Below are 17,514 nucleotides of genomic sequence, written 5' to 3' on the forward strand. Positions count from 1 at the left end.
TACATAGATGACACAGAATATGTACAAATAGACACATACTTGCTCAGCCTACTACCCTAAGGGTTCAGTAGCTGCATGGATGAGATAGATAAGATATAGTAGCTTCTGATCAGTGCTTTCCTGCTTATCATATCTGCAAAGACAGTAAAACTGGACTCGTGGTAGTTACTGAGGCCACAAGCCGGTCAGCTTGCAAGAAGTGGAGAGATTGCTTCCAACAAAGTACTGTATGAAGATATCCTAGGGAAAAAAGACATAGGTTCATCAACACTATGTTTGCCAGGAATGGAGAGCTATATGTATTCCAAGGAAGCAAGAACAGAGATGTGGGGGAAGAAGAAAACTTCACTGCTGGCCAAAGTTAAGGACAACTGCTGGGGTTACAAGGTACATGCTACTCATGGATTTATAGAATGGCTGGAGTTTGGCTTGGTGTTTGTTTCAAGATTAAGGGATTTAGATTTTGAAAGTGGTTGTGTGGGGGACAGCAAAAGAGCAGTATACTCAACAGGAAACAAAGGCAGAAAATCTACAGATTTGGCCGTGAGAAGACTGTCTGGCAAGGCAAACAGACTTGGCCCTTTGTCTACCAGTTGACAAGTATGTTTTCTGAGCCTTACTTCCCCATGCAGAAGGTTCCAGTCAAACAGTCAAACATCATCCTTTCTTTTGCATGGAAAGGTACAGCAGGAAGCTGCCTAGGGATCAGCTGTCTTTCTGCCAAAGGTCTCCCTGTTGCACAAACACTGTGATATATTACAAAACATGTCCCTGCTACAGTACAAACTGTACAGTCTGTACTTGTAGAGCACGGTGAGTTTAGATTAACTCTGTTGCAAAAAAGATCAGTTTTCCATTGCTGGGAGCACTGCCTAATTCAGCACAACTCACATGCATTACAGATTTGGCTGCTGCCTGGGTATAACCTGGTGCTCAGAATCTCACACAGGTTGGTGCTGCACCTCAGAAGTTGTTTGCGGTACATATACATTTGCTGGTGCTGGCAAGGAATAGCGACCAGAGGGAAAGGGACAAAATCCTGGTGCAGAGGCAACAGCTAAACTTACGTCAGCTTTACTTCGGTTCATCTTGTCACTAGTGGGTTTCTGCAGGGCTCAATTTTAGGGCCAGTGCTCTTTAATGTTTTTATAAATGATCTGGGTGCAGGAGTCGAATGTACATTAAGTTCACCATGATACTAAATTAGGAGGAGCTGCAGACTCCCTCGAGTGTAGAGAGGCCTTCCACAGAGATCTGGATAGACTAAAGAGCTGGGCAATCACCAACCGTATGAAATTTAACAAGAGCAAGTGCCAGATTCTCCACCTGGGAAGGGGTAATCCTGGTTATACGTACAAATTAGGGGACGAAAGGCTGGAGAGCAGCCCCACAGAAAGAGATTTGGGGGTTTGGGTTGATGGCAAGTTGAATATGAGTCAACAGTGTGCCCTGGCAGCCAAGAGGGCCAACCGTGTCCTGAGGTGCATCAAGCACAGCATAGCTAGCTGTTTGAGGGAGGTGATTGTCCTACTCTATACTGCACTGGTGTGGCCCCACCTTGAGTACTGTGTGCAGTTTTCGTCGCCTCAGTATAAGAAGGACATCAAACTATTAGAGTGTGTCCAGAGGAGGGCTACTAAGATGGTGAAAGGTTTCAAGGGTAAGACTTATGAGGAGTGGCTGAGGTCACTTGGTTTGTTCAGCTTAGAGAAGAAAAGGCTGAGGGGTAGCCTCATCACAGTCTACAACTTCCTCAAGGGGGGCAGTTGAGGGGGAGGTGCTGATCTCCTCTCTCTGGTGACCAGTGACAGGACATGAGGAAATGGAATGAAGCTGCATCAGGGGAAGTTCAGATCGGACATTAGGAAGAGGTTCTTCACTGAGAGGGTGGTCGGTCATTGGAACAGGCTCCCCAGGGAAGTGGTCACAGCACCAAGCCTGTCAAGAGTTCAAGGAGCATCTGGACGATGCTCTTAGTGATATGGTTTAGTTTCAGGTAGTCCTGTGAGGAGCAGGGAGTTGGGACTCGATGATCCCTATGGGTCCCTTCCAACTCGAGATATTCTATGATCTTTATCAGGAACCCCTGCTCTACTCTCAGGGCCTTGCTGGTACAGGCTCTAAGCCAGTCACCAGTACTTCTAAGTTCTGGGCAGCCCAGTACCTTAGCTTTGTAAGTACTACTGGCAGCACTGTCCATTTTCAACAGTGTAATTAATAATTAACATCTGCTGTATGAAAGAGGGCAAACTAGTTGTTATCCAGGGTTATAAATCCAAACCACATGTAAACAAATCTTTACATAAGGATTCTCAAAGCACCAGTGGATCTTCAAATATGTTTGAGTACCAAGAACACCTGCTATTGATGAAGCTATTAAATGCCCTGTGTAAATGAAAACCTTTTAAATAATCACATCTGTCAACTTAGTTTACATTATCTCATTAAAAACAAACCCAAACAACCCTCCTTTTTTTTTTTGTTTCACCCCCAGCTTCTTGTGTGACCCTGGCTAATCAAACTCCTTATTTTCAGTCTCATCCTTAACTCAGGATGCAATTTTACCACTGTTAGGGCACTGCAAAGTGTAACACATCTTCAGCTGACACACAGTGCAAATAGTATGTCTAAGGAGCACCTCCATCCCTGCAAATTTTCCTTTGACTAAGTAACATCTTTAGAAAGCTGATCTTTTAGGCAAGGCTTTGAGTTCTATGAATTACAGTTATTTCACACTTTCAAAAATATGACACAACATTTCATATAACTTTTTATGATTTCTCAAAGTAGATTAAAAAAAGTCTGTCATGCACTACAATTAAGGTGGCAAAACTTCCCCCCACAACACAAGCATCTGTTGCCAGTATCTAGAGTTGCATGATCATGCATAGAAATATGCAGAGTAACGAAAGAAAACAATGCACCTCTTTCTAAGAGAAAGAACAGGACAATATTGTGTAAGTGTACATCATACATTTATTACTGAACAACTCTTTCAACTCCAAAATTGGGCACAGGGATTAAAAATAAAAATTCATTGCACTACCTAGTAAAGCATTACTAGTAACTCTCATAAAAAATGTACAAATTTTGTTAAAAATTTATCAAGCCTTCAAATGATTTGGTTACAGATATTTATAATACATTTAAAACTACATGTTAAATGATACAATAGAGTATGATTTAAAGAAAACACTTGACAAAATATGATCCCAACAAAATCCACAAGCTTTCATAATCATTAGCAAATCTGAAACACAAGTAGCAAAATGAGGTAACAATGTACCAAAGAAAAAAAACCCACAGTTTTTACAAAGGCCCAAAGATAACTCAGTCAAAAATGTGTTTTCTACAATTAAAATTAAAGAGCTTGGTAAATCTCATCTTAAGTATTACACAATGTGTTAACAGCTGTGAAATCACATTCAAGAGCCTGTACATAATGGCATACAACAAAAGGCTTTAATTTTTTTGTAAAGAAAGTCACAAAATGAGACACTGGAATTATCTGTAGGCCTTAATATCCACTAAAATGTCAAATTAAATTGACAGTTTATGCAAAAAACACAGCAGTGCCAATATGATAAAGCAAACATATTACAGGGTTCGGTTTTTTTTTTTGGAGAAGAAGGAGCCAGGTCATGGCAGAAAGGCAATAAACATAAAAAAAGTCTTGCTGAATTCAGGTGCTGCCAGGCACCATGGCAGGCTGTGGAATTACACACGAATGTGCATAACACATGGCAGTTAACAGCTGAACATGAGTCCCCCTGCCTTGACAGCCACAACAGAGAGGACTTGGTTGTACCTTGTCTGAGCTGATTTGGAACATATGCATGTGTCCTGTTTATACACACTAACCACAGGAAGCAAGTCCACATACATCTGCAAGAGTCCCATGCAAATGAAAGAACCATTCCAGAAGAGATGAGCCATAAGAGTGCAACAATTAATTTCAGGATTTTACCAACTTAGACCCTCTATCTCCTAGATTTCCCACTGCCTCACAGAGTTTTACTGGGGAAAAAGGGACATTACACATCAAGATTTTCCAGTTCAGAAAAACACATTCTTCTGAAGCCAAGGGAAAGTAGTTGTCTTGTTCATTTGTATCTAGCTTAGGAAAAGTGCCCTCTTTCCACGCTTCAAACTGAATACTGAGCACAGTAGTGTTAGTTATGTTTAAATCCATACACAGAGGATTTTTTCTTTTGCAGCTATATAAAAGAGCCTAAGTTTTGTAAGACATACGTGGCATATGCTTTTTAAACAACATGACCTTATTTATTAAAAAAATAAATTTTATTACATGTAATTTAACCTGCTAGGTGTTATTGTGAAAAGCCTATTCTTTAACTCCACTGGAAGAGAGGAGAAATTCTATTATTTTGAAGTTGATGTAACAGCATTTTTATTTATTTAGTGTTCTTAAGTATGGATAGGTAAGGAAAGACTCGCTGTTTTTGAGAACCACCTGCATAACTAACCAGAGGGAAGAGCATCTGAAATGGGGCAAAATTGTGCTTTTATTTTATCTGCACCAGGAGCTGTGACTGGTCTGTAGAATCTTCAAAGAGGGAAATCAGCATGGAGAACATCTAACACTGTTTGAAATTATAACTGATACTAAAGCATAGCAGCATACAAAAGCATCAGAAATGATAAAGAATAAACTTAAAGCTGAGACTGGCAGCAAATTGCAGCGATATTGCTAATTGTGTCACTTGTGCTGCTGCAACCAAAGTAATGACACTAAATGTAGGAGAATAATTTTGTTGCAAAAAGTGCATCCTTTGAATAACTATGGTATATATAAACCTAAATATTTTGCTAGAACAAGTCGAAGATGTTAACAGTCTGAATGTTATAAATGAAGCTAATTTTTTTTCAATAACCCAAATAAAACATTATTCAGAGCATTTGAATAGAGGTTATCACCTCCTATTTCACAGCACTGTTCTGGAAGGTGTTCCAATTTTCTCCTATAGTGGAGTGCTCTGGAAACTCGATTGCAAAAACCAATGGAGTTCCTTCTTCATATGACACTCATCATGAAATAAGGAAGGGCAAGAAGCAGCATCAGGGCAACTGAATTCTGCAGTTAGTGACCAAAACCCACCTTCTCTTGTGATACAATTAAAAAAATCAGAAGTTCTACTTCTCTGAGAAAATGCTAAAAATTTTATTTTATTCATGAAGTTGCAGGAATAAAATTGTAACCTGTTACAAGTTATCTTAGTTGTATACAAACTCCTTTGTAAATGACAAAGAATGTATGTGATTAAAGCCAATGTTTATAAGCTAAAAGATTATGTCCTTAGCAAGTACAATGGCCAAGCTTGAAGAGCTGTTGCACAAGACCCTCAGTGTCCTTTCTGCTTCCTTTCATGGAAGAAGCACATAACTGGCAAACCCAGCTAGAAAAATTTAAAAGGAGAACAGAAAAGCATTGATATTCACATTAGCAACTGAAAATGTTAATATTGCTAAATGATTTGTGCAATATTGCAACTTTACATAGATAAAATAACTTGTAAATCCAGACTTTGTAACATATGCTAAAAACCCCAAGGTTACTCATGTATGAACGATCAATGCACTCTTTAGTGGTACACATTTAAAGCCTCCAATGAAGGGGAAGCATAACAGCTGTTTGAATAGTAGGTAGAAAGGTCTTTATACCTGTAAGTACATTGGGGAGGAAATAGTAAATGTCTGTAATTGCTGCACCCATTGCATTCAGTGTGCAACTGCAAACACAAGGAAAGGAACCAGTGTACAGTACTAGTACTGTTTAAATAACACACAAGATTATACATTGCAGCATAATTATTACTACACACATACGTTCTCAGTACATGCTGGTATATAGGTTCTCAAACACACATACACACTCAGTCACAAGCACACTTCACGCATCCTCTCACAAGCAAACACACATTCACACCATTCATTCCCACTCACAGTATCTGAAGGCTCTATATAAGGTAGATTGCTATACCGTTTGGAGCTACCACTTTTTTTTTTCCTTTTTCTTTTATATAAAAGCACATGCTAAAAGATCACGTCCACAGTAATCTCGCAGCAACACTCGGAATGATCACACAAAAACCAGGGAATGTTAGTGCACACACAAAATTAAGCTAAAAAAAAAAATATATCTTTGGAGTTCCAATCACACCGTTAGTATAACAATCCCGTAACTGTGAAGACTAGTTATAAGCTTTGTAATTGATTAAGTCACACAGTGCAAAGTAAGGTCCATTGACCCTTTTGTGTAAAGGGTAGGCTGGAAGCCACATGGGTAAGTTCAATAGATAGTTCATATATACATGTCACCAGGAACACTCAAACCAGATTTGTGCTCTTAGATTGGTCATTCTGAATCACGATGCACTTCCGAAGCATCAGCTCTACAAATTGGGCAGGTACGATTTGCCTGTAAAACCAGAAACAAAAGAGGATTTACTGTACAGACAAATACATAGTTAAGGTAATGTGTTTATTACACTGAACATCTGTGACCATGATGAGGTTGCTACCTTCAGCACTTGGGTATTGAAAAGCAATTCAAGAGTACTCAAACCAAGAGAAGACAAAGTGTGCTTATGCCTTTTTTTAGTTTGTTTTGTTATGTTAGAGTTGTGTGCTAAGTTTGCCAATTCAAAATTATGTTTACAATTAAAAAAAAAAAGTGCCTTTTATCGTTAAAGTTAAAGCAAAACAGCAAACTAGGCTTTATCTAAGTGATGGTGGTTTTATTAATGCAGATTCATAGTTATAGTATATTGCAATCGGATGCAACTAAGAAGCTGTACTGTGTGCTGCAGAGAAACCCACCAAAACCCGACTAGCAACCTTGGGCTGCAAATAAATGTCCTATATGAGGGTGTCATGTTGTCACAAGCTCTACTGATCAGGGATCACATCTCTTCATACTCTGTTTATTCAGTTATTCTCACAGAAACCCATCCTATAGACTTGGTCAAAGCTGAAAGCAAACTAGGGAAAAATGAAAAGGGTTTTAGTAAAGAGAAAGGAAAAAAAAAAAGAGAAGACAAAACAGGTATTCAAGTAACACACACGAGCAGGTCTAAATTTAGCCCTTCAGTAAAGCACTCACTGAAAATACGTCCTTTGACCCTTTTACATTTATAGCTTCCTTAAGAAGATAAGACAGATGAGAAGTAACATTCCTTAAGCTACTGGGAAAGTATTTGAAATTCTGCCTTATCATTCCCCTTTTCAAATAAAGGCTAATTTCATTTTGGCAAATGATGAGAAAAAGCCCCGAACAAGTATGTAACATCTATGATAAAACATTTCCTTTGCAAAGGGCAGAGTGAAGAGAACTCTTTCCTGCCCCAAATTCTGTATTTCATAGTTCCCAAAATTGCAGGACCAACCACTGTCAACTCTAAGTTTTTCTAAGGTAGCCAAATTTTTCAATGAAAGTACAAGTGAGAGCATCAAGAAATGTGGCTCTGCAGGCCAGAATTCAGAAATCATTGCCACAAATTTCAAATCCAAACAATAAATGCCAATGAAAGTAACACGTTATTACCAAAAAACATTATTTAGTAATGCAAGTTAAAATGAAGGTATATTTTTTCTGCCAATTACTACTGTTATTACTGTGTTATAGTTTATATTGTAGTTATTATTGCTTTATAGTTTTTGTAAAGCATAGATTGGAGAATCAATTCAACATTTATTTCTTGTTCTTTCACTAGCAGTTTTGAAATTACTTGAGGACAATGCCATTACTTGGGTCACTACTTTGTACTTGCATTATTCTAGACATAATTCAGCTAATATAACTTTTAAAAAAAAAGGCATGTTCTTCAAAATTCAATGGATTAATGAATCAGGACATACTTGCTTAGATAAATAATTAAGTATCTACCATTTGTAGCATGAAACAGAGCATTCAATGGGAGTAATTTCCTGATAGGAATTGCAGAAATAAATCCACTGTGCCAGGATAAAATGAATACTCATGAACACTGCAGCACTGCCTTTTAAGTAACTTCTTGAGATCCTGCATGACCATCTGTTTTAAATTTAGTTGCATTCTTGTGCCTTTCTTGAAATTCATGCCCCCTTCCTGGCATTTAACATGACTCTGGCGCAAAAAAGAGGAGTAAGGTGGACATAATATTGTAACATTGACCTTCTAACTAGCTACTCTTTGAGGCAAACTTACTTTTTGTACTGTAAGGAGAGCGAGCTGTACAATGAACCGATTTGTTTTTTTATATTTTGTAGAAATTTATAGCTAAAGTGAAGTGCATTTAGAATAATGAATCTGTAGGGCTACTAGAATCCTCTAAAAAGCATTGCACTACTCTGGTGTTAGTCCATCAGAACAAAGTTAAATTATAGTTACAGTTTGTCTTTTCTCATATATAATACAGCATTTCCTATCAGAATGTTAAATATAAAGGCAAGTTTTCCTTGTTATCTGGTTCTAAACCCTCAGGGTGAAGACAAGGTCATGTTTTCAAGCTCTCCTTTGGAATGACTAACTCTTACTTTACAATAGAACAGATTTCTCATGTATTCATATTTGACTAAAGGATTTAGGATATTAAGAAATAACCAAATACTGTGAAATATGGGAGTTGACAATACTATGAAAAGCAAAAGGATAACCTCACTCTTGTTAATTCTGTTTCCTCCACTGCATTACATCTTCTTTCACAAGTCTTTAACCTTGCTTAACCAGGGAAGTATAAATTAAAGTGGGCAACCTAATGCACTGTAAAAGAACATCTCCTCTCACTTGCTCACACTACGTAAAAGGGTGGTTCTGTACATAGCATTATACCAGCAGGGCAGATCAAACCTTTCATGCACAGACAAACCACAAAACTTTCTTAGATACCTTTTTTTTGCTCCATCATCACCAACAGGCAGTGGAATAAGGATTTATTTTTTTTAAATAATCAAATTGGATCACTAACCTCTTATTTAAATCTTTCACTAACATGGTGAAACTTAAAAGGAATCAACTTGATGCCATAGTTCTAGAACTAGTTCTAGAAATACTAGGAATATTTCTAGATAGCAAATACTTTCTTCAAAGAAACAAGATTAAATCAGTAAAACACAGGGACAAACTGGTAACTTTTTTCTTTTTTTACCTTGTGGAAAAAAGTTACAAGTACTGAAAGCTACGATTTTTACCTTCCCTTGCAGAATTTATCAACATGATGTCGGCTGGATGATGTGAATTAAGTGGCTATGGACATAATTATACTATCAACATATAAAACAAATTGTCAAATACATAAAGGAATAGGCAGAAGCAAAACTATAGCCCAAAATATCTTCCAGTTATCCTCACTTCCAGATGTTTGCTGCTTAACTGTAACCAAGTTTAGACAGAGGCTGTAACTAAAATAGGCTGGTGTTTGATGTAATTTGCTATAGTTTGCAAAGCAAAATAATCTTTATTTCCATACACCATCTTTGTACCAGTGTAACTAAACGCACATGGTGTAAATATATTGCCTTAGCAATCCTACGCTAAACCTTTATGCTATGCTTTAACTTTGTCTAGCTTATTTTGCATCCAGCTCTGGAATACACAATATCAATACAGGCAGTTCTAGGTGGATATAACTACACCCTTTTTAGGTTTAGATTGCGTATCTTTCACCTCATTCCCCCACCCAGCTGACACTCTTATGCTCATAGAGTTTTTCTATGATAAGACAACCTTTAGAAAATACCACACTTGAAGATCTGTTAGAAAATACATAGTTTCTAAGCTGGGACAGGAACATCAGAAAAAAGCTGTTTCACCACTACTACAGTACATCTACGATTATGAAAATAAGGATTAAACTAAATCTGCTTTTTTCACTTTGCTGTTCTGCATTCGATTGCCAGTTCATTACCAGTTGAAAGTACTAAATCTAACTGTAGAACTGTCACACTGAGTCCCAAAGAAGCTTAATTTAACATACTTGTCTGACTCTTGAGACCAATGTCACATAAGAAAGAGCATAAGAACATGACAAGCATGCATGATACTTCCTTGACATGTTCTTCCAACTTCCAGAAATCTGCAGATCAGGGGCTCTATGAATCAGAGGTATATTTTTTTGCATATTAATGCAAAAGATTATGCTGCAAATGCTGCAAAGCCTGGAAAGAGCTGTCTTTTTTAAAACCCATATAATCAGTTTAACCTACAGACCTATAGCATCTACTATCTCACAGGCTATGTTAAATGATCTCAGTTCTTTTTTCATAAAATGGAGTGAATACTATCCCTGGTTACTTTGTCTGCACCACAAATGACTTACGAAGTTTCACGCAATGAAAAGACTTGACAAATCTAGTATGCACACTCCTTGAGAGGAGTAGGGTGACACTGGAGAATACCACTTGAATAGATACAATACACTCTTAATTTGCAGTTACTGAATAAAACATCATACATCTAGCATAGATATATTGATAATATTATGTGTGTGTGTGTGGTGTGTGTGTGGCTTTTTAATCTGACAATAAAACAACTAGGTGTTTATATTCGTGTTGCTGATTCTCAAGTATGTACATGGATTCAGATACTGAAGAACACCAGTTCCACTGAAAGTTACGAGAATTATTGTGGAAACATTCACACTGGCCTCTTTTGTAGAAGCCTTACATTACTGTGGGTACTGTAGCCCAACAGCAATATCCCAGTTTTTAAAATCCTTCTCATTATTCTTGATGTCTTGTCAGCCAAAAGAATGCTGTCAATATTAACTTGCTTTTTTCATTCTCTGCACCAAGTATTTTAGTGTATGCCTAAGAAGTGCATTTTCTTGCTTTTATGAAGCCATAAAGGCAAGGGTTTTTAATTTCTTTTTCCGAAACAACCGACACCATCTGTAATTCTCTAGGGACTGTATCCTGTATTAACATAGGATCATTGCAGTTTCAAATGTTCTACACAACAGACTACACACAGATTAAACTAAAGCTGAATAGAGTAAAATACCGAAAAAAGGTGAGGCAAGATGGGGATCAATACCTTGTTGGCAGTAGATCTGGCTAATGCAGCTTGTAGAGATGTCTGTGTATCATCATCTACTTATTTGTATTTCCTGTTCTTCACACCTTCTGTACTGCTGCTATTTTCTCTGCCCTCTTCCTGGGCTGCCCTGATTCTAGATCCTTTCTTTTCTGCTCGAATTCTCTTGGAAGGGTATATCATAATTTTGTAAAACTATAATTTCTATTTGTATATATTACATTTCTATATGTATGTATATATGCATACACATGTATGTACACACATAACACATTTTATTTGCCCCAGAACCTAACGTTAATAGCAAAGTGGGGGAGGAAGGTATTAGTACTCATTCTTGCAGTGCAGGATATATAAAACGGTTAAAGCCACCATCATCACAGAAACTCATTTATACTTCCTATATTATTATGTTACTTTTTTATTTTCAAGTCTTCTTTAATTTCACAGATTACTTGAATTCACAGTCATTGTTTTGTGCAAATGGAAAACACAGTAAGATCTGTCAATGAAAATAATCATATTCATTTTTCCTTGTTCCAAAGATTATAAAGAAACTTCCTTCATCAGTTGTTAGAAAGATATCGTAAGTAGGCAGTGCTTCCACTCTGTTGGCATTTCTAGCCTAAGTATTGGAAACGTGAAACAAGATGAAATGAAGTGGAACAGCAAAATACCACCCCCCACCCTTTTCCCCCCAACTATATAATGAATTCCCTATAAGATAGGATTATTATTTTTTTTTACCTTCAGCCATTTATCGACACACTTGGCATGGAACTCATGGTTACAGGGTAAGACTCTAAGTAGCTGCCTTGACTCAAAATCACACATGCACACCACGCACCTAAAAAAGACAACAAAGTTCAAATGTATCTGCTGTGTAAGAACAACAAATACATATTCCATACAAAACTTTACAGGTATGACTGCAACATGGTAGCTCTTTTACCCCTTGGTAAAGAGCTACAATTATCTGTATCTGTGGTTGAAGATGTGTAGTGTGACAATGTAAACTGAGAATTGCTGTTGTGGTTTTTTTTTTTTTTCTGTGCTTTCAAATAACAAAGCAAGTGCTCCTGCTCACAGGAGTTCACAGACCCAATCGATAGAACAGATGTTTAATCACAATTCAAAATGGCGGAGATGATGATCTATAAAGTTCACTCCCTATTGATACTAGTAATTCACGCTGAGGGTCACTGAAACTGGAATATCAGAGAAAAATCCTTACACTGAAGTTAAAACATTAGACAGCATTTGGTACTAAGTCACTGTAACTACCTTCATATCCATACTGCCCTTTCCACTTGGCTGTGCAGATCTTTTGAACACAGTAAGTTAATGGGCTTTAAAAATTACAAGATGCACTCTTAAACTGACCAAGCTCTATCAGGAGCACTTGAAACTTCAACACTTGAAGCTATTTTAACACAGGCTAAGTTCCAAGTTGACAATGTCACTTTAATGTCTAGTATGCTGAACAAAACCTAGAACATCTTTCTTTAATTTTAACTTTTTAAATGGCGAGGAACTGAATTGAAACATAGTTAAATGATGTGAGACTAGATAGAGGTTTTAAAGTGAGGATAAATTGTATTTGATCTGGAAAGCAATCCAAGAAAAAAAAGAAAATGAAACTGCTTACTGACATGACTGCTTTTAAAGCCCTTCTGGCCTAGCTCAGGCTACAAGTTAAAGAAGTGAAAATACAGCCACCTAAATTATGGACCTTTGAAAGAGACCAATGTACTTACAATGTCTGTTCTGACTGGTGGTTGTTTGGATTGAACCTGTAGGATGGAAGCTGTTCAATGTCCGCCTTTGTCAATCCTCGTGGTTTGGCTTCTCCCAGACGTTCTGCCAAATTCAGCAGTGCCTGCAAAACATGGAAACTGGACATTTAAAAATTCACTGCTCAGACAGGCTCTGCTTCCACTAGAGATGGGGCTGCCATTACACCTCAATACCCCAGCTGGTAGCACAAAACACCCTTCTATCAAGAAATGTTTAGAATCTTAGTTCTCCCCTACAACACAAGCCCCATGCCAAGTCTTTCAGAAGTCAACCATCTTTCTAATTCTGTAAGATGTTCTCTTTGGGATTTCAAAACCTCCAGGACACAACTTCCAATTAGTCCTGTGACTGCATGCACAGCTTGGTAAGTATTTTGCTTCTGAAGGATCCCCTCACCCCGCTATGAAATTAATAGTGCTGGTAACCACAAAAAATCGTCAACAAATTTGCTTCCTAAGAATATGCAAGTCTGGTCTTGTGAAAGAAACCAAGAATTTAATGGGACAGGTTCTGATTCCCACTCCATGTCTTGGGCTACCTGAATTGAAATACGGTGATTTTATCCTGAATCTGGAAAACAAATACATACCATCAAACTTCAAGCACTTTTTTTGCTAAATTTTATGTTCATTTTCTATAAGCCAAGCATTGCAACTAAAAGCCTCTCATGTAAATAATTCACACTCTGTCATGTATGTAACTTGCACTCCTTCTTAAGGGACCTAGGAAAAATATCACTATAAACGTGATGGAGAACCAAGGCATAGAAAAGTTAAAAGACTTGGTGAAAGCTGCAAACGGTACTGATCACAAAGGGTTTTCTAATACTGTCAAACCTAGGGCCCAAATTCTAAGAAGTAAGATGATGATGGTTCTGAACTAACACAGAACTTATTACAGAAGTGCTCATTGTTAAACTGAAAATGTGCAACTACACAGAGCTGTTAAGGGGAGCACAGGCAAAGAGATGCAAAAGTAAGGGCTGATGATGGCTGTTTGAAGAGAAATTGAATGGAATCCAATAGTCTCAGAACCAGCAAAGACACAACAGCTGGGACTGCCCCATAATTATTTAGAATATTAAAGAGGGTTCTACATCTATAGATGTGAATTACTGTACCCTCCTGAGGGCCAAGAAGAAAAGGCAGTAAGGCAGTTTTATAACCATTACATTTAGATTAATTACTCCTATGACATTAACACTATTCTGTATTAACACTATTCTGCAAAGTTATGCACGTAAACCCAGCAACTTACCCTGTTCTTTTGAAAGTGCTTCACTTCTGTTTGATATTTAAAATCAATTAAAATTCAAAAGGAAAAGAGTAGCATGTAGAACATAAAAGCTGAACAATTTAATGATTACTAGCCTGGAAGGGTGGATTCTCGGAAAGAGCAATAGACAAAAAATAAAGCTAAGCACTTCTAATATCCAGTATTGCAAAAAAATCTGAAAGGATGGTTTCTGGATTCTATCTTCACAGTCATTGCATTTATTTGAAAGACAAAAGCAGGTTTAAAAGCAAAATATAATGAAATTTTATGTATTTGTTGAGCTAACATCCGTTCTTTAAAGGTAGTTGTAGTTTGCGCACCAACCTCATAGTTTTCTACCTCTCCATCTTCCACATCCAACTCAAAGCTGAAAGCTGGTCCAACTGCAGGTGGCACTGGGAGCATTGATCTACCATGAGAGCAAACAATGATAAGGTTCAGCATCTTGCTGAAGGAAAGCACAGAAACATCTGGCAGAGGTAAAGTTACCTTATTGATCCCTCTCAAATCAACAGGTTGTCAGAACTGGTAAAAATGTTAAGTTTGAAGTCAAGAATAGACATTTGAAGTGAAAGAGTCAAATGAAAAAGCTAATTCTGCCACTTTTTGATACTAACAGTGCTGCCTTTTTAATTGCATGTGTGTCTCAACTGGTACTTCCAACCAGGCTCAGCATTATTACAAAAACTAATCTCTTGATTATCACAGATTATGGAGAACTAAAACTGACAATGAATTGACGTTCTGGTTTTAAGTATGTTTTATTTCTTTAAGTGGATAAAATATCAGCAAAGATAAGGAATCCTAAGTTCACTTAGCTCTCCAATAGAAAAGCCCTGAAACTTTTGTAAGCCTAAAACACACAATGAAGATAAACAGGATATGCTACTGGACCAACTTCCATACTGAAGGCAAGCACAAACTCACTTTCTCACATACTATGATATTGGTCAAAGCAGAATCTCTTCAGATAGAGAGGCAAGAGAAAGATGTTTTTCTGGTTTTATATTCAACAAGTGTTTTTACCTCCCAAGATAGTCCTATGGGTCAAAACTTAATGCACAGACACAGAAATCACAAATTCACAGCACTGATATATACTAAAATCCCACTGAAGTCACCAGGAATTACTGAGCCACATTGTGTCCTCAATGGACAGGCAAGAAGCTATGACATCACTCTCAGACTGTAAGATGCAAAGTTGAACAACTTCACTGGATCAGATTTCTTGTGCCATTTTCATGCCACGTCTGAAATTGCACAGAGAGAAACTACAGATCTGGTGCCAATGTTTGCTTATTTCCTTGTCAATGTCACCTTTGCCACCAGAAAATACTCTTTGTTTCCCAAACACTTCATACTTATTTCCAAAACAGAACATAGAAGAGTAATAAATTTCATGTCATATAGCCAAATTCCCCCACAGAGGGTCTACCATAACACACTACAGGTAATTCCCAAATGTTAATTGTCCCACATATTTTCCAGAAACAGTTAATCAGAGGAAGAACAGAAATTCAACAGCTGTAACAGATCAGCAGTTCAGCCAATAAGGAGTAACACATCACAGAAAGCTCCCACCCTTGTGTTTCATAATTAAGAACCAAACCAAATGAATTTATTCCGTAAGTGAAGACTCCTAGGACTTTATCCTATAGTGTAACCATGCCTCTGTAAGAGTGTCCAAGAACCAAGTTTTAAAATTTGTTGAAGATTTTACGAAGAGTTCAGAAACAAGAGGCTACTGTGCCTTAAAAAAATCTACAAAACTACATTGGACAAAACTGTTCACTTATATTTCTCCTTGCTCAAGGGTGTATGTTATTCAAAATAGGCTGAAAAATTTACACAGAAATGGAAGTTTTCTTCCTCTCTGGGACAGCTGAACTATGCCTGTTCTCTGGTACAGTCCAACCATAAAAAGTGCCAAGACTCTTGCTGAAAGTCACGTGACTTCTTAATAGCCTACATGGAAGCAAATGTACTTTGAACTTACAGCACATAAGGTAATAGGCTGGGATGGTAAGGGTGTGGTGGTATTGGCTGCTGTGATCGGTATCTGCTGCGCCCTGTGAGTCTTCGAGGCATAAAAGGTGGGTAAGGCTGTAAGAAAGAAGAAAATAAGCTTCAACTGGAACTTGTGGAACTGGAACTTGTGTCCAGTGCTGGGCTCCCCAGCACAAGAGAGACATGGACATACTGGAGAGAGTCCAACGAAGGGCCACTAAGATGGGACTGGAGCATCTCACATATAAGGAAAGGCTGAGAGAGCTGGGACTGTTTAGCCTGGAGAAGAGAAGGCTCAAGGGCATCTTATCAATGTATATAAATACCTGAAGGGAGGGTGCAAAGAAGACGGAGCCAGGCTCTTTTCAGTGGTGCCCAGTGACAAGACCACAGGCAATGGGCACAAACTGAAACACAGGAGGCTCCGTCTGAACATCAGGAAATACTTCTTTACTGTGAGGGTGACCGAGCACTGGCATAGGTTGCCCAGAGAGGTTGTGGAGTCTCCATCCTTGGAGATACTCAAAAGCTGACTGGACATGGTCCTGGGCAACCGGCTTTAAGTGGCCCTGCTTGAGCAGGGGGGTTGGACCAGATGACCTCCCTTCCAACCTCATCCAGTCTGTGAGACTGTGATTCAACATTTTGTTTTCTTAATAATGAAATAAAATGAAATCTGAATATTGAAATCCACTTTCAGTAAAGCATTATTTAAAAAATCCAGCCTCTGCTCAAATGCAAAAGAACGTCAGCCTCAATTTGAAACGATTCCCATCAATAACACACAATCATACCATTCCATGTGAAAAAGTAGTAACACACAACAGAAATCCTTGCAAGCTCTTGTGTGCTTAGTCTACATGCAGGCTGGTTTGGGAAGTGGGACTTGAACTGCTGACTCTCTTGTAAATATAAAAGCCCAGGCTTTATGCCTGGTGCTATTATGCAGGCTTGTGCACAGGTGGTTGAGAAAAGAAGCCTTTTAAAAAAAAAAGTTTTTAAAAAAACCTGTTTTTTAAAAACAACTTTTAAGCAGTGGTGTATATTTACATTTATGTTAAAAAAGGGCTGAAGCCTTTCAAGTGTACATGGAGAGTTTAATCAGTACAATTTCTGCAGCTGGACAACGCCTAAAGAGACAGTCAAGCCTAAAGCTTCAATGTATTCTTTCCATGGATAAAACAGGGCTTTACTGTCATACTTTTTTTCATTTGCATGCTAAGCTCTTTACTTGTATATTTACATTTTCATTATATTGTTCATTATTTTCATTATATAATTGTTCAAAATTCCTTGCATTACCTACTAAAATGGGGATATACATGGTAAAAAATTTCCACTTAAATGCAAACTATATTCTTCCAGAAATATTCAAAGTACTAAATTTTTTTAGTAATTTTTAA

General features: G+C 37.7%; 1 protein-coding gene across 7 annotated transcripts in view; it reads right to left on the minus strand.

Moving 5' to 3' along the window:
- Positions 1-2,953: 2,953 nt before the first annotated feature.
- Positions 2,954-17,514, minus strand: part of RNF38 (ring finger protein 38) — a 125,452-nt gene continuing 110,891 nt past the window's right edge. For 6 of the 7 annotated variants that reach the window (XM_076362926.1, XM_076362921.1, XM_076362925.1 and 3 more), the window contains 5 exons: positions 16,101-16,207; positions 14,429-14,513; positions 12,790-12,911; positions 11,780-11,879; positions 2,954-6,439 (listed from right to left, as the gene is read on the minus strand). In XM_076362926.1, coding sequence (XP_076219041.1) covers positions 6,377-6,439; positions 11,780-11,879; positions 12,790-12,911; positions 14,429-14,513; positions 16,101-16,207 — 477 coding nt within the window. In that variant the 3' untranslated portion in view covers positions 2,954-6,376. The remainder of the gene's footprint in view (positions 6,440-11,779; positions 11,880-12,789; positions 12,912-14,428; positions 14,514-16,100; positions 16,208-17,514) is intronic. The other variant, XM_076362922.1, reaches the window with a different exon arrangement.

The sequence above is a fragment of the Aptenodytes patagonicus genome, chromosome Z (genome assembly GCF_965638725.1).
Source record: "Aptenodytes patagonicus chromosome Z, bAptPat1.pri.cur, whole genome shotgun sequence".
Lineage (NCBI taxonomy): Eukaryota > Metazoa > Chordata > Aves > Sphenisciformes > Spheniscidae > Aptenodytes > Aptenodytes patagonicus.